General features: G+C 37.3%; 1 protein-coding gene across 6 annotated transcripts in view; it reads left to right on the forward strand.

The window, feature by feature from the left end:
- The window catches only part of CDH8 (cadherin 8), a 132,103-nt gene that overhangs the window by 74,736 nt on the left and 36,012 nt on the right, over positions 1-21,355 (forward strand). For 2 of the 6 annotated variants that reach the window (XM_054199061.1, XM_054199062.1), the window contains 3 exons: positions 241-494; positions 7,571-7,711; positions 21,257-21,267. In XM_054199061.1, the coding sequence (XP_054055036.1) occupies positions 241-494; positions 7,571-7,711; positions 21,257-21,267 (406 nt within the window). Of the gene's footprint in view, positions 1-240; positions 495-7,570; positions 7,718-19,718; positions 19,764-21,256; positions 21,268-21,355 lie in introns of all 6 variants that reach the window. The other 4 variants (XM_054199060.1, XM_054199058.1, XM_054199063.1 and 1 more) reach the window with 3 other exon arrangements.

The raw sequence follows: 21,355 nt of genomic DNA on the forward strand, positions 1-21,355 counted from the left end.
AAATTTCTTGTGAAAAGCAAGGAAACAAAGAGTCTTGTTTTCTCTGAGGCTGGTTAATAAACAGATATCAATATATGCCTAGAAAAATTGCAGGTTGGATTTCTGGGAGTGGGAAGCGATTGCATTAAAACTCACTGAATGTACTTAAACGCACATAACTTTCATCCATCAGCATTATATTCATTTGTTCTTTCTCTGTGGCCATTAGTAGAAGACATTTGTCTTTGTCATTCTTAACAGCCACTGGACTTTGAGACCAAAAAATCCTATACTCTGAAGGTAGAAGCAGCCAACGTTCATATTGATCCTCGCTTCATCAGTGGAGGACCATTCAAGGATACAGCAACAGTAAAAATTGTAATAGAGGATGCTGATGAGCCACCAGTCTTTTCATCGCCTACTTACCTACTGGAAGTGCATGAAAATGCTGCCATTAACTCTGTGATTGGTCAGGTGGCTGCCCATGACCCCGACGTGTCTTCCAGCCCTATAAGGTAGTGCTACTTTAACCTTCTCTTTGAAGAAACTGCTGGCAGAATGCCAAGTGTATTTTCCTATATGTTGTATGATACTTTTTTCGTGCCGTTTTATTTCTACAGAAATACTTGTAAAGGTTTTATTTTATGATGTTAGATTTATCAGTTTAGATCATTTTCAAAATCACAAAAATACTCCTTGCCACATGAGTAGTCTCATGAAACAGTAGGAATGCAATGAACATGAGAAATAGGGCGTATGAGGTCTGATGGGGTTGAGTCATCAGTGCGTATCTCTGCAGTTATTGTAAATAATCCGCTAGTTTCTGCACTAACAATACTCAGTTTGTCCCACGTAGTTATAAGGTTGTCAAAACATATTTTGTATTCCTTTGGCTAAACCCAGTCCTGGTTTTAAGATAGAAATTCAGAGATGATTATGCCGGTCTGACTTCTGTGTCTTTGATTTACAATGTTTTCGTTTTCTGATCTAACTTGAACAAAATCTGTTATTTCATCAGATCAGTGTTTTCTATCTCATTTTGAGGAGACCACATCTTCCCCTCCCTTTTGTAGTGGTTAGTATGGTATGAAGCGAGTGTTCCCAAAACACATTTTGCTACGTGTATTAGCAAAAGTGTTATGAAAACAAAGACCAAAATGTCAAATTCATAGTAAAGGTGTATTTGGCGGGAGTCTAATGGTAATCATGACTGTACATTACTGCCTTAGGGAATTTAAGCTACACTAGCAGTTTTCAAGACTATTTTCTTATCATTGTCACATCAGGTTTGTTGCAGAGCCAAACTTTAAACCTTTATTTAGGGTTGCATATCATATTTTAGTATTTTTAGAATTAGAATTTCAAAATTTCTGACAAGTTTGAATGTGTTAGAACTTGTGTATGAAGATGTTGGAGAGTACGTTGGAGTCTCTTGTTTCTAAATCATCCTTTCAAAATGAGCTAAATGTAGCGTTAACTATCACAGATTTCCTTACAAATTAGTTGATTAATATGTTTTCTACTGCAGTATACAACCCAGACAGTGTTAATAGACACAGAATTTATTTTCTTACTAGAGGAGCTGTCAGGAGGAACAAAGATGGTAATCTGATCATAGAAATGGGAAATTGAAGGGAGTTACCCAGGTTAGAAAAATGTTGCTTAAACAGAAAAAAGCAATATAAAATGCACCGAGTGTGATCTATCACAATTGAAGCAGTGACTCCACCCCTGATTTTATTACTGCGGTCCACTGGCATCTGGAAAAAGGGCTTGTGCTGCCACTACAAAGACAGGGTCCTCTAAAGGGTGCGTGAAGCCAGGCATGGTGGCAGCAAGTTGGCTTTCTTCCCTTTCCTCCAGCTCGATAGCAATTTCTCTTTCAGTTTAACCTTAGTTCCTTCCCTCTGCCCTGTTCTGCTTTGCTCTTGGCTGGCTCCTGTGCTCCTCTGCCTCTTGATTGTGTCCCGTTTGTTCCTTGTCTCAGCCTGGCTTCAACTCTGCTTCTGTTTTACCTTGGCTGTTTTTGCAGTCTTGTTCTGATTCCTTGGAATACTTTTCTAGCCCTGCCCCAAACTCCTAATAATTTGGACCAGCTAGAAGCCCATCTACGTCCTAAACTTGAGTCTCTTTATTCTGTCCAAGCCTGAAAAATTGAACTGAGTAAAATGTTTACTTCATTTCTATTTTTTCATCGTTTTATAGAACGAGATATTTTTAAACATTTAAAAGCAAATATATTTTATATATGCAAACTGCATTAGAATGTTATTGTTTATCAAGTCATATAGAAACAATAGATATATATGAAACAGAATTGGCCAAAAGTCATTACATTTAAACAAAAGTGTAAGTAATTAGTGTGATTTATATCTTCTTTAAAAATATTATATGCAGTACTGGATTGAATTTTTCTACAATATTGGCTTGATAGCTAATTAAGGAATATTTAAAGCTCTATTTCCTATACAATTTTTTTTCTTGTTTGCTCACCTGATTAATTTGGCTTTATCTGGGGTAGCTCTGGAAAGTGCAAATTCCTTTTTTTCATTTTTTTTGCATGAAAAATATTTTAAGACAAATAAAGAGATTTCATGTTATTAATTCTACTGCTAGAGGAAGAATATCAGGGAGCAGAAATGCAGTTACTTCCTTTCCAATTTGGAACAAAATCGGAACATGTCAGGTTCTAACAAAAATATGTGGGAGCGTTGTTTTGTTGGATTGGAACGTTTCATATTGTTTGTGCATTTTAAACATTTATTCTGTTATGGCATCATGTATATGGCATAAATTTTATGTATATGTTCTATGGTATACTTTCAAAAATATTAAACATAAGTTAAAAAATAGAAAAACAGAATGAAAACTTTCTGTTCTAAAAATAATGGACTGTTTTAATACTGCCTGGGCATTTTTAATTCATTTTTTTTTAAAAAACAGAATTTTAGGAGACAATGACCAATTGCATTTCAATTCAATAGATAACAGTTCTATCAGTATTTTGGTTAGGCAGAGCATTTGTGTGCGTTTGTTATAAAAACTCTATCAACACAAAAGAAAATACGAATCACCTCATGTGCTACCAGTACCACGTCTGCTGCACGTTAGTCTTACACAAAGACTCAGTAAACTCAGAGTATTGCGGTACCGTAAACGAAATAAAACTTGGATATCTCTGAACATAGAAATAGTCTGATAATTGAGTCATGAGACAAAACGTTAAAGAATTTAGAAAAATTATTCTAGAAAACAGCCTGGGAAGAAACTTCTCCTATGTTTTCTTTTTTTTTTAAACAAAAGTTTAACCTCATTTCTATCCAATGGAACAGTACTTTGTTTTTTATGCTTGCTTAGAAGAGACGAAATGTATTCTCTGAATCTTTCCATCACTTGATCCAAAAGGCACGAAGCCTACCATAGATTTACAAGCGGGTCCATCGATGGGTTACCAGCCTGGTTCTGAATGTGCCCACCTCACGGATTTACCTGAAGAGGGTTATTTAAAAAGTCTTGTGTCAAACGCAGAGATTTGGCACTGGTTATTAGTCTGAAATCTCTGGACCAGACAAAGACATTTAGACACGTTTAGCTGGGTGGGACTGAAGGATGCATATGTTGTATGGGACTTTTCTTGTTGTTGTTGAGCCCAAATTGTGGATGAGCAGAGGCATCTTTGAATGGCTAAGTGATAAAGTAAGAGTCAGCTGAATTATTCATTATCTGGTTCTCCAATGAAAATGAACTATCTCTTCATATCAGTTGGTAGGTTAGTCTAACTATGTCATTGTCTTTCATAACCCTGTATTTTTAAAATAAGCAGCAAAATTTCTCTTCCATCTTTATTTGCTATTCTGTTCTGCATGTTGCTTAAGGGCCTGGCTCACTTTGAAGCCTGATGGTGAAAAGGATTTACAAATTTGGGTAGTAATTGTAAATAATGGTCAGTAGCTTGTCTTATTCTAGCCTAGTCGTTTCAGAAGCGTGCGGTGGAGGCTCACACCTTACCACGTCTGGACCGCGTGCATCTCCCTTGGGAAGGGGACCCAGTGAATTCAGCTAAGCTAGTTGTAAAGCTTTACTGTAGTTTATTTAGTAAGGGTGGTACGTTCTGGCTTACAGTATAATTAGGCTTGAAAGATCATTATTAGCATACAAATCTATTGATTCCAGTAGTACTTATTTCATGTTTCTGTTGTTATTTTATAACCATGGTCTATTTATCTGCAGTAAATTATCTTGGATAAAGCATGATCCAAGCGCATAGGAAAAAGCATGGGCAATAATCTTTCTTCCTCTACTGTCTCTGCCCTCCTATAAATCACTGCCCTTCAGTGTCTTTCTCCGAGGAGAGATAAGCTTCACTGTGGCAGGTTTTCCCCATTCATATCGACAGAGATTTCATCTTTGGCAGCAGTTGATCATTTTCTTAATTCACAGCAGGCCTTAAAAACCTAGATACGATATTTTCTGCCTCTCTAATGGTACAGCCGTTTATCTGTCACTAAGTAGCATGTCCAATCTGCCTGGCATTAATAAACAATGGTGATTTACCACTGATGAGGTATCAGTACTACGATTCAAATCTCAGCAGGTGCAGCAAAAAAGGATTTCTGCTCTTATTTACATTGGTGCAAATAAAGCATAGATCAAATTAAGTCATAACGGCAATATCAATAGTGCAGGAGCAGGACGGAGAATAATTTTAAGTCTTATGTTAAACCACTGTGGGGTTGTTCCTGTAATTGCCATAGTAGACCTATAAACTAACCAAAACTTCCCAATAACCTGTGCTGGCTTTATGGCAATTTCAAAAGATATTATTTCCCAAGATATTATTTTCTCGTTTTTAGAGAAGTGTATGTTTTATGTACAGCTGATGGATCTGACTATGCATTCCCATTAGAGAGAGTTACAATACCATTATCACGAAAAGGAAACTGCAAATGTACTATTAGTTTTCCCAGGTTTATGACGCTGCAGATTTTATTTTTTATTTTGTACCAAATATTTATCAAATTAGAATCAGGAGAGGGTTTTACCTCTTTGTAGTCTTGTAAAGCCATGTAACTTACGTTAAAAATGTTTCAATTTGAATGCTGGTTTTGCATTGTGAATAAACACTGTTGGGGTGAGATGAAATGCAATACAATAAACTCACAGATGTTACGCTCCCACTTCTATAACTTCAAAAAATGTACTGCAGGAAGGCTCTATATGGAAGTTTAAAAAAGGATTCATCCTTAGGGAAAAACTGTGTCTTGTCTCGGTGGAATTTATGTCAAGCCGAGGTCAACTAAACATTAAATAGCATATGAGCATTTTGTATTTTATTTCATTTGTGGACAGTAAAAATTTCATAAATGTTTGATATCAGAAGAGTTCTTTCTGCATCATTACATAAACATGAAGAATTAAAAGGTCTAGTTTTAAGTGATGACATCTTAAAAACGTTATCTTCATTGCTCTCTTTCTCCTATTTTCTTGAGTGAAATCTTAAGCCTGTGAAAGTCTGTAAGATGTTTTTTACTAACTTCACTTGTACCAGAATTTTACTTCTAATACTTTAATTGGAACTAGGGAGACATCAAATAAGGTTAAGATACATTCTCAGAAATGATTGCCTGAAGTTAGGCACCTACAGCGTTATTCTTCCACACAAATGACCTGATTTTCAGAAATGCTGAGGATAGTGCAATTCCCGTTAAACCAGTGAGAACTGGGTATGTGGAGCTCCCTAGAAAATCAGTTTACTTAAATGTCCAAATATAGATGCATGTGCCTAGCTTTAGGCACATGTATTTGGAGTTTTACTTTATTTTTTTTCTGGTACTCTTCTTAACCAAGCTATTCATTTTTAAGTTAGTAAAATTAGTTCTCAGAGTTTAAAAACAGAAAACTTAAATGTCTAACAAATCCCATTTCCTAGTTAAACAGGGGCTTTCACTCTTAAGTCCATTTAGTTGTTAAGTACCTTGCAAATGTGATCCTGCTAGCCTTGATCTTTAGTAATACATTTAAACATTTAAATGTTAAGATTTTGATAAATTTTCATAATTGAGAGCTAAATTTTTGAATGTTAACTGTATCTTACTGAATGCGTTGCACAAGCAATCTAATTGCAATGTATCTTTTGTTCTAAATGTGAAAGTATCCGACACTGAAACAAAAAAGATGAAAGCTATAATCCTAAACTTTGAAATCAGATCCTAATTCTGTGTCTACCAAAATCAATTGTGCTATGCTGGGATGAGTTTGAGTTCATCAGAATATGTTTATTGTAGCATATAAAAGAACTTCCGAATGAGAAGGTTTTTTTGGCAATTGGTTATGATAAAGCATAAACCAGAATGGAATAACTGATTTTCAGATAACTCTGCCATTGTCACTGTAGCAAAATACGCTCCTGTTCTTTTATCAGTGAATTTAACAGCATATTTGCAAAAAGTAGAAATGAGAAACTGACAGTCTGAGTCACTTTTCTGACCACTCTAGAATGTAATCCAGTCTGATACTGTATCCTAACTCGCCCTATTATGCCTAGATATAATGCAGAACAGATGTAAAAACTGTCAGTGCATGCTGTTAGGTTCTGTAATACATAGGCACAAAGGCTTAAAAGGCTTTTATATAAATCCACAATTAGGATTCAGTTAAAACCCCTTGAAGTCAATTTTTGTTGAACCATATCAATAGTTTATCACTAAACTCTCTTGTTCCGTACCTGTCCTGTCAAAAAATTGGAAGGCTTAATTTTGTGATTTAATTTCTTTTTTGCGAACAGTACATTAATAGAATAGCTCTGTGAAAATGGACAAACATAAAAGCTTTCCCGGAGATCCTGTTCTGAGCTTTAAATCATCATCCTGCTTAATGCGCTGCTGGAGCGATCTACTGCAGCTCGCTCGTGTTGTCAGGCCAGCTCTGTTTGGGCGGCACAATTTACCTGGACAGTCACACTTGCAAACTCTGACTCCCTGTCAGATGAAACGTGTTTTGTTAAAAATCAGCAGTGTCAATCCATAAAACAATCCGTCCTTCAGAGTTTGAAGTGTTTTATAGGAGAATGGTGATTCACTAGCTGCGTTCTGCCCATGGAGCTGCTTGAACCATAACCAAATAATGGGCTTGGTGAATAGCTTATGCTTGATTAATCTGAAATTTATTGGTAAAATAATATTATTCATCCCTTTCTAAAATAACCATGAAGCCCACCATTTTTGTGTGCTTAATACATTACAGTTGAAATTATCAGCGGTTACTGTGAAATACCATAGAAACTGTCTAATAAACGTGATGGATTGTGTAATTAACTCTTGATCAGCACCGTTTTTCAAAGATGTTACCCAGTGAACCTGAGGGCATTTTATGACCTTCACACTGGGTATACAGCTAATTACTCCTTGGGCAATAATTAATAAGTTTTTTTAGTCTCAGTTTGTCATTTTGTCTTATAAATTATTATGCTATTGAGCTTCTCCATCCATTTGGCTATAAAACTGCAGCTCTCAGAGGGCTCCCTAAATTGTCTTGTGATTGTATGGATTACACCAGCCTCGTCAAGTAGATTACAGGGATGTCTGTTTTGCAGGTTTTCCATCGATCGGCACACTGACCTTGAGCGACAGTTCAACATTAACGCAGAAGATGGGAAAATAACTTTGGCAACGCCCCTGGACAGAGAAACAAATATGTGGCACAACATAACTATTGTAGCTACTGAAACTAGTAAGTATTTGTATATACCGACTTTTAGTTCTCTTGGGTTTCTAATTACTTTTAACAGCGTGTGAAGTGGAAACTGTATATAATTCAGGAAAAAGAAAAACGCGTTGGATTTTTAAGGTACAGAATTTTTGAAAGAAAACTTGATTTCTGCTGAAGTTCCATTTCTTTTCGCTTTCAAAACTGCTTTTTTTTCAGTGAATGCAGTAGCACAGATATTGAAGAAATACTTGAGTACATTTGTACAGGTATATAGGATAAATTAAAAAATGTTTAAAAAAAAACCCAAAACCAAAGCCTTACGTTTAGTTAGTTACATTAAGACAGAAAAAATAAAGCTTTGCTATTGTAGAAGTAAATCATAGACTCAACCCAGAAGTTCTTAACGCTGAGTGATATTTTGTTTCAGTACCATAAATGACTAAGCACATGCGTAATGTTGCACGAAAGCAGTCCTATTGGATACATATGAATAAATTTACTCATATACAGCTATAGACAAGGACATGGATTGTTCAGATCCACAAAACTATTGGGATTATCCGTACACCTAAGTCATTGGGAGCCAGGATTGTTGCCCAGTCTGGGAATATGGTTCCTAGATTTTAATCAAGAAGAATTCTTGATTAATTTGGAATTGTAAGCGCTGCTGACAGGGTCACATATGACAGTGCTAATATTTATAATAAATTATACTGTATTTTAGACTATACATTTGACATAAACATACTGCAGTGAAAGAACAGATTCAGCACATAGGCCTGTCATCCCATGTCATCATCTTAACTGAAACACCAACGAAGAAAATGTTTCTGCTGATGCGTCTGTTCTGCGATCAATGAATATGCAGGATTCCCATCCGTGCATACACACTTGACGCATTGTCATAAGAATATTTGTCTTTGTAGCCGGATGATCAGCACTGCTAATTCTTGCATATAGAAAACAGGGCGATGTTAATGCTTGCTTTTCCCCCAGAGTATCTTTTTTAAAGGATATAGTATTATGATGGAGAACTTTCAGTGCTCAGTTTCATAATACTGTAGGTATGAATATAATGAATGGGAGGGTAAAATATGCTTGTTTGGCCCATTTTTGTTGTCCAGTATTTTTCTATGGTACTTGTTTTCAAAACCAAACGTGACAGGTAAGTAAAATGGCATACACAAATGAGTAAGGTAGGCCTGAGCATAAACTAAGCTCTCAACTTACAACACTTATAAACTGTATTCTAATGACCTACCTTAATAATTTGTGTATTTCATTACCAATAATGCAGTAGTGCCAACAGTGCCCTGTTAATTATTGTTAAATCTTGCCGCAAACACTACTTTGGTAAGTGCAAGAGCCAAGCCAACAGAGGGAATCAAACAACATAAGGAAAGAAAGCAAGCTCTGGTTTCATGGGGCATATTTTGACCAGGTTAATACCAAACCAATTAATAATTTTGATGTTTTTAAATGAGAAAGATATAAAATTTTCATACTGATTTTCTCAAGACATGAGGAATGTCAGATATGAGATTCACCAGGGGCGTGGGAAGGTATGATAGTTTGTGATCCAAAGTTTTCAGACATTGGATCAGTAAGATATGAAAGGGAAGTAATTTTACATTTTGTTTCCTCCAGCACATTGAAAAAGAATAAAGCAAAAAGAATATTTTTTTTCAAGAAACCCCTCCAATTTGTGTTTTTATCTCCCTTATCTGTGTGTGTCAGAGCAGAGGTAACAGAAGCCCACTTTACAAAGCCACATCAGGATCAAGTCTGCCTGTTGCATCTTCAGATTTTTAAAACGTAATTATGCTCAGGAATTTTCTCAGAAATTATCCTTGTGATTAGACTTCATGGGAGCCTCAGCATCGATCACTATTGTAAAATTGCATCTTATCAGGCTGGCTAGGAAAAGAAGAATGCAAATCTCATTCTAAGCTTTTGTGTTCCTGCTGATGGCTTTTTTTTAAATTCCTAAATTACATAAAACAAGAGCTTAATTTCATAGACTGCTATCTTTCCTTATTTAAGAGAAATTATTTTTAAACTCTTCATCCAGAAACTAAATGTGTCCATAGAACGGTCAGGCAGGGTAAAATGGGCATTTTTTTTTTCCCAACACAATAATAAGCAAGATCTCTGTTATAAAAATAACAGAAATCTGTTGGAGGCAGACACAAGCAGTAAATGAAAATACAAAATGTGTCATTATGATGCTTTCACTGACAGTAATATTACTGGACTGCTGATCTCTCCTGTAAAAATAAATATTTCAGCTTCGATTGTCCAGGAACGTTTTCTCTTCCCAGGCTAGCTGCTCCTCGGGTTCAGTTCGAGGCTCACCTCTGTTGCTGTGGGGCAAGGATGGGACCATTTCATTGCCATTACACTTCCTTACCGATGTTAAGCCATGACATTGGTATTTTTCTTCTTGATTCCGAGCATGGTAGATCCTAAATATACCCCGATTTATCAACACTTTCATATACGAACACCAAGTTTTCCCAAAACATACATCACTATTTCAGAACTTGATGTTGGTAAGTTACCTGCAGCTAAATTTGTGCCTTAAGCACAGGTATTTTCAGCAGTTTTCTGCTGCCACCATGACAAAATTATTCTTTTGTATCGCCCCTCAGCCAGTCTCTCGGGTGGGAACCTTCCAAGACAAGATTGGTCTGGCTGAGTTGAGCATAACTACTCTTGCATTTTCACTGGGCTTGAGGATGAAGATATGTAGATTTAGTCTGGCTGATCTTCTGGGAAGTGATCAGATTTAGAATGTGTGCTGATAATTTTAAACATGCTACTTCTTTATTGTAATCTGAGTGCCCCCAAATGTGAACTCGATCATTTAATGTCTAGCAAAACTGGGAGGAGAAACACAAACGCATGATCAATGGGCACTGTGACTTTTCTGTAAGCACTTCACAGACAAAAGACCGGTTTGGTGGGGTTTTTTCGAAGGACATTTTCTTTTCCTATTCACAGGCAAGTGTCTGGCTAGTTCTAATTTAGAACAAATTCGTGCTATTGGTGACAAATAGCATTACTACCATATTCTGAGCCCTGTGCCATGTGAGACGTTTTGGAGGTTGTCATTTCCCTGCTTTCTCCTCGGGTGGATAACTAGCTGGGCAGACTAAGGAAAAGTTGCCTCGAGTGGCTCTCCCTCAGGCTGTTGCCCAAACTTTTGTATTGCCTTTATGTTCTGGTTCTCAAAATACATAAGCAAGTTGCATATAGTTTTATGCCTTCTGTTTAAATCACAGTAACTATGTTTCATGCCCCCTAAAGATAATTCTTCAAATATCTCATCCATGTGAATCTTTTTTTTTTGGTTACTAAAGATGAAACAATGCAAAGAGCAATCAGTGACAACGACTGGACTGCAAGTGATTAACATGGTACAGCTGATAATTAGGTGACAGTTTCACTATTTCAGATTAAGTTACATATTTTCCATGAATTTAATGAAAAACCAGTAGATAACTTCATTCTGCAGCTTTGATCCTCTCAAATACTACCCTTAAATCTGTCTACTCTTAAATGTTCCATTCTTCTTACACATTTTTTTCTATTGTGTGATTTCTTATACTTCTTTCTTTTATTGTCAAATGAATTTTTGCTTCTTTGTTGTTCCACTCTTTTCCTCTCTGTTCATGTGGTGCCTCCTCCACGTTGATGAATTCTGTCCCATGGATTTTCAAGAGAAAAGAATATTACAAAGAGCTTTGACCTCTTTGAGAGATCACTCTGAAACACAGGCTTAGGATTCACAGAAGAAATAAGTGTGTTGACACTCATGGCAAGGGGGATACTGAAAGTTATTGCGCTTATGAATTGATTCTTAAATTTTCTTTCTACATTGCCATACATCCAAGTTTGCTGTGCTGAACGAGTCAGGAGCAGGAACACGTAGGTGATTACAGGCTGGAGGAAGCAGCATCACTGGCAAAATGACCTTTCCCTGAGAACGTACCTTTTGGTCTGAGGGTATAAAGCGTGAACTTTGTTTTCTGTTACTGATGCTGGACTTTAAATACTACGCTACTGAGATTTCTCATTGTTTTGTTATGTAGTTGAGACTTACATGAGCTTAAAATTGTATGCCAAGGTTGGGAGGTTTATTTTAACTGGATGCTTGAGAGAACGGGGGGGGATATAGGTTTGCTTTGTAAGTCGAGCCTGATTGTGCTGCTCGTAGGTTTGGGCTGTCTGGAGCTGTGTCCTGAACAGGAAAGGAATCTGGGGCCATATGCAAGTATTCTCTGCGAGCCCGGATTGCAGCGCAGTAAGAATGAATGATTAACTTACAGACATTCTTTTGGTGCATCTATTTTTGTGTGTACAAAGGCTCATCACGTCTTTGGTTCTTTGGTACTTTTTTGAAATGGAATTTTCTGCCATTCAGTAAAATCTAGTAAAGTCAGGATCCTTTCAGTCATAACGTGATCCCATTCATCTGAACACACAAATACCTTTTTTAGTTTGTATAAGTTACATTTATAGCTTTAAGTACTGTTCGCATTGGCATGCTCGTGTTGCTGGCATTAACTGGTTAGCAATTTTGCTGGGCAGTGAAGCAGAGCAGAGTGCAGGCTGGGCTAACCTCCTCAGGATTCTCTGTTCCCCCCACAGGTTTTGCGGTACTTTCTGAGTTACGTGTTGTTAATGCTACTCAGCTACTCAAAGAAAATCAAACAGCCATCATTTATTTATTAGAACGTTTTTGCTACAGTTTGCACAGGTTCTGACTGGAGTCCAGAATCACGGATCATTCAAGCTATCAGATTGTCGTACACGTGTAAGGTATATAATAATTAAACTCTATCTTCTTTCTGCCCCCAGCACCATGGATTTCCATTTCCATCTTCTAATGGCTGTAACAGCCACATTGCAGATATTTCTCCAGCATCCTCACTTCGTGCCTCATTAATACTAAGGAAATGCCCTATACTTCAGTCATTGCTGGTTAATTGATATAACAAAAGCAGTAATAAATGGAGAACTACGTAGTTTGAAACCAAAGCAAAGACTTATCTCAGAAAAGCTCTTTTAACTTAGGCAAGAAAGAAGTGTATTAGCAACATAATTTAACTGCATAACATTCCTCCAATTGAAATATGAATATCCTGATATTTGCATATTCGTCCCTCCTAAACTGTACCTGAGATCTGCTTGAGATTGAGGATTCTAGTGAATTCTTTGAAAACAAAAGTATACTTGAAAACAGAAAGCATTCACTATTAGCAATGCTTATCTGGAATTCTCTTTTAAAAAAGTGCGGTAATCCTTTTCTCAAGACTATGGGTATTACATAGTAGAAATTCATTGAATCATACCATACATACCATAGATTTCAACAAGAAAGAACTGCTAAACATGTTCCACTTGGCAGCCTCTGAGATTTGTGAAAAACACACCAGCAAATAACAGAAACCATGGCTCATAAACTTTAAAGACGATAAATGATGATCCCTTAAAAGTCCCCAAGCTTTCTTTCACCTGACATAACATTGAGTGAGGTACTCAGGATTTATATTTTCTTCCTATGCCCATGTGCAGCACTGGATTCCTCAGACTGCAGTCAGGTGGAATGTCGGTTGCGGTTTGTGAGGCACTACGGTGAGCATATTCAAGCACAGGCAGGCTCTTTTATAATGAGCATAGACTCAAGCCTTTTCAGACACACGGGAACTAGGGAGATGGAGTGTCCATCCGTGTGCCCTGTCGCGTCAGGCTACAGAAGGCTCTTCTAAAACCTCTCCCTCTTCTCACACTCTGCATCACATGCAGAGACATGCAAGAAATCATTCCGCTGGGGAATTCCAGAGCCAGTGCAGGACTGCCTGGGAGAGGGTATTTCTCTTAGCCTACAGCAGTGCTTTTAGCCAAGCTTTAAACCTCTGAATGAAGGGTTTTAAGGGAATTCCTGTTTTCCTTATTCTCCAGGCACTGCAGTCATGGAGCTAGTGTTTTCATTTTGATTGACTGCTTTATCAAATGATTCTTGGTACTCAGCTTCACTTGCTAAAGGAAAAAACATACCAGTGGCTAGCTAACCCCCCTGCCCGAGTACGTGGGAAAGTACCAGAACTGCCATGACTAGTAGAAATTCGCGTGAATGACTAGTCAAAGCAACAGATGAAAATATAGACAAGATCTTGAAATGGAAATGCTGATTTGACGACCAGAAATATTTTCCAGGCATAGAGCATAGGAATCTCAAGGACAAAGCTGTGGGCTCTATCTGACAAAGGTAATTACCCATACCAATTGCATTCTTTAGAAATGAAGAAGTATGAGGCAATTTTATCACCTAATGGGAAAGGGCATAAAGCCAGAAAGACTCTTTATGGTTTACCAAGAGTATAAATACAATAATTGAATCATCACTCGGCACATGCTCTACTAAAGTTATCTATATTGTATATTCCTTTAAAAAATACAAGGACACTAATTAAAAAGGAAGAGCGCCATAATTACTCTTCAGAATAAGCCTTCAGCTACACTGTGCTTTTTAATGCTATGAATACCTTTGCTCATGCTTTCATTTATTTAATTTTATTTAGCCTTTTATTGTAAAAATGACTATAGGCGTTATTAGCAGTAATTCTAACATTTTAGGAAGATATGTTGGTGCATCATATAATTACCTCTAATTTAGGGCTGAGTAAATTTCACAAAGTTTTAGAAAGAGAAGGAAATAAGCCTTTATGGAGGTTTAAACAGGAAAAGCTCAGGAATATGAACTTTTTCTCTTGACCCTTTTTTCTCAGGCTTAGTGGAACTCAAACTAGATAGTCCATCATTTTTGCACAGAAACACAGAATTTAGTAAGGTGGTTCTTATTCATTTGCTCATAAATACGGGGTAATGTGGAAGTCCATAGATTCTAACGGGTCGCAGAGCATTTGCCATTGGGCAGTGGAGGGCTGGTATATCCCGTAAGGCCAGTTTGCAGCTCTCGGCTGGGAAAGTGCATTCAGACATATCACAAACATTCTCGTTAGTGTTTTTCACAGCTCAATGGAACGTTCTTATGAAACAATCTCTAGATAAAATGGTCTCGGTAGTTCAGGAGCAGGCATTGAAATTCAGGTATGGGATGCTGAATGGAAGTTAGCAACCTCTGATTTTGGAGGAAAGCATGTAAGGCAGCTGCGCATACAGCATTTGAGTAATTCAGTGCAAAAAAAAGTCAGAGGAGGTAATAAACATAATAATTGCAAGCAAAATGAGAGAGCTATGCGTGAACAGTTGTCTTTTATTTCCGGTTTCAGGGCATTCTAAAGCATTACAGACATCTTAGTTCTGGGTTTACAAATGTTGATTTCACAAAAACATACTGGAATTGAGAACACTGTTAAAAGGTTAAAACACAAATACTAGTTGGTCTTTTAGAAGGGAATAACACAAAACTGTGTCCAGTTTTGGGCTCCCCAGTTCAAGAGGGACAGGGAACTACTGGAGCGAGTCCAGCGTAGGGCAACCAAGATGATTATGGGACTGGAGCACCTCCCTTATGAGGAAAGGCTGAAAGAGCTGGGACTCTTTAGCCTGGAGAAGAGAAGGTTGAGGGGGGACCTGATTAATGTTTACAAGTATCTAAAGGGTGGGTTTAAGGAGGATGGAGCCAGACTCTTTTCAACGGTTCCCAGCGACAGGACAAGGGGCAATGGGCACAAGCTAGAACATAGGAAGTTCCGTTCAAATACACGGAAAAACTTCTTTACGGTGAGGGTGACAGAGCACTGGAACAGGCTGCCCAGGGAGGTTGTGGAGTCCCCTTCTCTGGAGATTTTCAAGACCCGCCTGGATGCAGCCCTGAGGGATGTGCGTTAGGCAACCCTGCTCTAGCAGGGGAGTTGGACTAGGTGATCTCTAGAGGTCCCTTCCAACTCTGAAGATTCCGTGATTCTGTGGTTCCGTGATTCCTGGGGCACCAAACAGATAAGGATTCAAGTAAGGAATACAGGGGTCATTAGTGAAAATGTACTTGACTAATTCATGTGAAGCATGTTTGTTAATTACTTTGAGAAAACCGGAGGCATATATACATGTTGTATTAGCAAAGTGAGTGCATTGTTAAACTGAACAACTAACATCTGGCCATCTGCACTTGGAACATTCGAATTAGAATTTCTGAAGAAAATGTGATTGATCTTAAAAATGCTGTGTAGTATTCATCGAGTCTGATAAATAGAATTCATGGACTTCTAAGCGGAATGTGACTATCTGAAATCTCGGCTGTTTGTTCCGTGAGGCTGAAGCAGGAGAGTAGGTCAGAGAAGAGGTTTGTAACTGAGTATCATTTTAGTCAGTCTTCTTCAAGCACATTACTTCCTAGACTAACGAGTCTACTCAGAGCAGCACGCTTTGAGCTTCTGGTAGAGTTGTTGGATAGCAAAGAATGACAGTATTTTCTGGCTAAAAAACATAGAGAATTTTTTAAAGGTACATACTGATATATCGGGGACATCTTTTTGAGTCTTGTGGAAGGCATGCAAGTAAGAATGGTTTGATGCTAAACTCATAGAATCTGATTCAAATCCAGCATATCCGGCAATATTTTATCTGTGAAGGAAACATAAGAGTAATTAAATTGCAATATTAAGAAAACCAGTCCCAGAAAAGAAATGAGCCATAAAGTGAGTGACATTTGAATGTTTCTGTAATAAATTTGTGTTTAATAAAAGTTTTATTAAAGCATTTTGATGTTTTTTCTATCAGTAAGGAAGAGAGGGATTTCATTTGAGCTACTAAGTATTTTATTTCGATCACGAAATCATTTAAAATAAAAAAATCAAAATAATTCAGGCATCTTATCCTCAATCGGTCTGCTTGTTGTTATTATTGCTGCTAGTCATTATAAAATTTCATTGCTAATTATAATTGACAATAAGACCTTGCATATCTAAGTCAATATTTTATAACATTTTAATATGCATGATGTATTAGCATATTAACAATATAATTGCTTTAAAGTGTGGGCCAGATTCCTGACTGTTTTATGCTAGTGCAACTCCCTCGATTAAGCTGGAATTGAGCAACACAGCAGCAAATCATGTCCCGGTATATTTGTTGTGTCCTAAAACTTGTCTTCAGTCAGTTTTCTTCATGCCTATTCACTGGTTTATTTTTTAAGGCAAATCCTTTTCTGTCACTTAATAGCACCATCTTATTTTCTGGAAACTTTTTCTCATTGTTATACTTAAAGATGAAAACCTGTTACTTCCTCGCAACGAGTAAGGCATTACGGTGCCCCAGAAAATCTGGAATCCACAAGAAGTAAAGATGTAGCAGCATTTCATCACACTATTATATACGCTAGCAATAATAACAAAGGTAACAGAAAGATGTGGTTCCCTATGGTTTTCTGTGGTTCCATGTTTCTTAACTCTTTTTCCCTTCTTATTGGTAGCTGCCACAAGGATGTGGAAGAAACTTTTTTCAAAAGCTTTTAGTAGATTCTGACTTTTGCTAAAATGATGGCTCTGTAGAATAGTGCTTCCTAGTTGCAGCTGCTTACAGAGATTGCAAATGCTGTTTTGTTCTTGCTTATCCTTGAAGTTAGGTATAACTTTTTTCTTTTAATTTGCATTGTTTATTGCAAAAAATGTAACTGTCTAACTTCAGACATTTCTAGCTTGCCGTTCTTTATAGTTTATAAGTCCACTGCTATTAGTTGCTAAAACTGAAACCATATTTTTAATTTTTGCATTCATAACAGTTCACCAGTGAAATACGTAACACAGTTCCTTTATTGAAAGGGACATAACTGCAAACTACGGCCTGACTGGCATCCTCGTTAGGGACAAATAAGGCTCAATTACACAGTACTGTATCAGAAATACAGGTTGTTTTCTGTCAGCATTTATTTCACTTTGGTCTCTGGGTAGATGTGTGGGTGGAAAGATGTTGGCAATGCACTTTTTTCTTTTTTTTCCCCTAAGGATTTATTTAGGATCTGTGAATAAAACAGAATTGTTTTCATTGTCATAAACCTGACGTGACTATAGCAGCTTCCAATACAACCCGCTCAAGCAGCTATACTAATAATTTATTTTGAATTATGTATTTGTTTACTCAATATTGATGTGTCACATATATCTTGATTATGTGTCACGATGAATATAAAGCTCACTGTGGTCAAAATTAGATATGCAGAAGAACAGTCTCTAGGGACATGCTGTTTGCATCCAGAGCTTCTGACAAGAGACAAGTACCCGTAATCGCTACTCAATAATTGAAAAGCGCTACAGTTTATGATTCAGACGCCCCTTCTAGCTCTTTTCAAGCCTCATCCCATCTCTTTGTTCCCCCTACCTTAATATCCCCTTCTGTTTCCTCCTATGCAGGTTCATCACTCCTTAAGCAATATGTAGGTTACATGTGGTGAGCACGCCTGTGGCACCCAGTACATCTGGTATCTGCTCTATCTCCTAGCGTTTTCTTTTGGGGCTCCATGAAAATGAGCAGGAGGTTGTGACACTAAGGTGGATTTTTCGAAACATTAACATTGCGATTAAAGGGAGACCATCATTCAAAGTGATTTATAACAACCAGAAACACTTCTGTTTCTGGGTTGTTGGGTTTTGGGAGAGTGGCGCGAGGGGTGGGGGTGGCCTGTGCTTCCCATGCCCCTCCAGCTCTGAGGTGGAGACAAATTAGTTTCAGCATCCTCTACTCCCTCAAGGACAAAACTGCAGCTCGCTTACTGTTCTCAATCACATTGCAGCAGCAGATAACTTTTCCTCTCTTGTCATGCATGGCTAAATTTAAACAAAACAGTGTCTTTTGATTTCCCCTTATAAGCAGGGTTATAGTAGAAGAGACCCTCTTCGCAGCTGTAAACTACGTTTGAGGGGATGTTTTGCTTTTCCGATGTAGTTTTGCCTTTCCAAGCCCTTTTGATCTGTCTGTGCATTCAGACAAGACAATATCATGCATATACACCAAACAAAATATGATACTTCTGCAAAAAATTACAAACATTTCCCAGTTTTGCAAACGGATCTTCCAATTCACAGAGTATCAGAGGTAATTACAGAGTAGCTATTCGTTAGACTGCTGAATAACTGCACGGCTTAATGGTATGAAAAATAACAAAGAGGTTGCATTTGAACGTCAAATTATAGCCTGCCCTCAGATAAGCAAAATGAAGGCTGATTCCATCAATAAGTATTGTATCTGTATTAAAGGAATATACTAACTTTTTAAAAATAGAATTTGATTATCAAGTTTTATAAACCAATGTTAATACCGTAAAGTTAACAAAGTACCCAGTTGAAGTCCCCCTGTTTTAATTTAAATTACATTTACATTTTAAATCTTAAATTTGTAAGGTCAGGGACTAAATTAAACTTCCAGGGTAGAAGAGATCTGACTAACCTCAGTAGAAGGTGAATCAGGCCCTGAAGAGAAGGGAAGTGCAGCCCAACACGGTCTGGTTACGGTCCTTTGCTACTACAATGGCAAGCGAAGAACTCGGGGCAGGGCAGGGTGGAATGTCACTGATGAAAAAAATTACCCATTTGGTCTTTTTGCAGGTGTGTTTCATTTTTCTGCAAATTTTAGGTGATTGATTCAAAGTTCTTATTGGTTCTGGGCTACATTAAGCAAATCTTAAGTCTTACATGCACTAATGCAAAAAACCAAAGAAAACCCAACAGAAAATGAAGGCGAGTGAAAACTGTCTGAACAGGGCCTGAAGAATATAGCTTTATTTAATTAACATTTTCTGGCATAGTTGTGTGTCTGTCACAGGAATTTTACTCTGTTTTTTCTTTTGGTTTTGTTAGCAACCTGGAAGTAGAATCTGTCCTTTAGTCTCAAGCTATACATCTTCTGTATGGGTGGTTTATGGTATATATGGTAGGTGTATGTGGCCTCTCTTAGTCACCTCTTTACAGATGGAGTTGCTAAACCGTGGAAACCTCTTAACTAAAAATTCAGCTTTGAAATCAAGGACTTGAAAATGTAGTCTGTCCTCAGTTTCCCCTCCTCCTTTCCAGGATACGCAGTGGAAATTCCCTCCTCGCACTCCACCTGGTTAGCGGGTACGTATGGTTCTTCTGCATTTGTCCATGCCTGTGGCAGCATGCTTTTTGCAAGAGTCTGACATCTTTTTCATGGCAATGAGAGGTAGAAAAGTGGACAAGAATGAAAGAGGTGGAAGATGTTGAGCAAGTCCTAGGTTAAACTCGTGACAGTCTATCAGTGAGGAAATAAAAATAGAACGTAACGTATCTTTGCTCTTGACTTGTTCATCTTTCTTCTGGAGACCATAATCAAATACAGCGAGTGATCTACTGAAAGGAGACAAAACTTTTCAACTCCGTTAGTATTTTTCTCCCAAAGAATGACTTAAGGAACAAACCCGAGAAATACGTTTCACATCTTTTTCTTTCTCCCTGCCTCCCACACACGTGCACGCAGAGACTTGCCACAATCTGTACTCCTCTAATATGCTCCAGTGTGCTGAAATAAATATAAATGGAACATTAGTTTTGAAGCAGTGTTTGTTTCTTGTCCTCGCAACTTGCACAAAGCCTTTCTGCTGTGCTTTATATTTACTTATTTATTTATAAATTTTATATTACTGTATAGATGTTCCACAACTCTTAGTATTTTCTCATCCTTTAAAGATACAAGAATTTCAAGGGAGATCTAAATGTCCATGATGACCAGTCCTGTTGGGGTTTTTTGTTTGGTTGGTTGAATTTTATCCTAATTCAGAAATAGCTTATGTTCCGTTATGTTCAACAGAAATATTGCCAGTTACTGATGGCTTTTCCTGACAACTTCAGAGTCCGTTTCAGGCACTCGGTCTCTCTTGAATCAGATCATGACATAACACTTCAGACAAATGAACATGGTACTTGCTGCAGTATGTGATCTCTATACTTAAATGTCAACATAAATAAAATTTCAGTTTCACAATAGCATTTCTCTTTCTCGGGATTCTTGAAATTCGATTTGTCAGTTTTACATGGCAAAAAAAATTGTTATAAACTGTGTTGTTGTACAGGTAAAGGATTGCACAAAGTAAACAACAACATAAACCCTAAGGGAAGAAATAAAATTGTCCTGCATGTGGATTATCTTAGTAAAGTCATCAGATAAAATCTTGATAAAGTCGTGGGGATTGGATCTGTTAAAATACAACTTAATAAGTTTGAAATATAAGGGATGTAAAACAAATGCTGTTGTTTTTATTAAGTCAGTGATTCAGATTTTGTTTTGATTTCTCTGTTAGAACTAGGACTTCCTCTACTTCTAATTTAAAATATTATTATAGTAGGAATTTCACTGAATCAGAGAAGCTTGAAATAGCTATTTCCAAGCCATGTGGTGATGATGATAATAATAAAAGATGTCTTATTTTCTAGGAGTCTACTTTCTATTCAGGTACTGAGTACTTTAGAACCTTGAAGTGATTTTGGATTCTTTAATTAAATAAAAACTGGGTTAAACTGGATTTCTTTGGATTAGATTAACTTAATTTTGTGCAGCCAATGATCCTCTTTCCTAAAGACCACTGCTCTTTAAGACCACTTCTATGTCCATCTGCCAAGGAAAGAGAGTGGAGAAGTGTTTTAAGCATGTTTATGAAGTGTTTAAGTGTTTATGGGAGTTTATGTTCTGCTAG

Source organism: Rissa tridactyla, chromosome 4 (assembly GCF_028500815.1).
Source record: "Rissa tridactyla isolate bRisTri1 chromosome 4, bRisTri1.patW.cur.20221130, whole genome shotgun sequence".
In the NCBI taxonomy this organism is placed as follows: domain Eukaryota; kingdom Metazoa; phylum Chordata; class Aves; order Charadriiformes; family Laridae; genus Rissa; species Rissa tridactyla.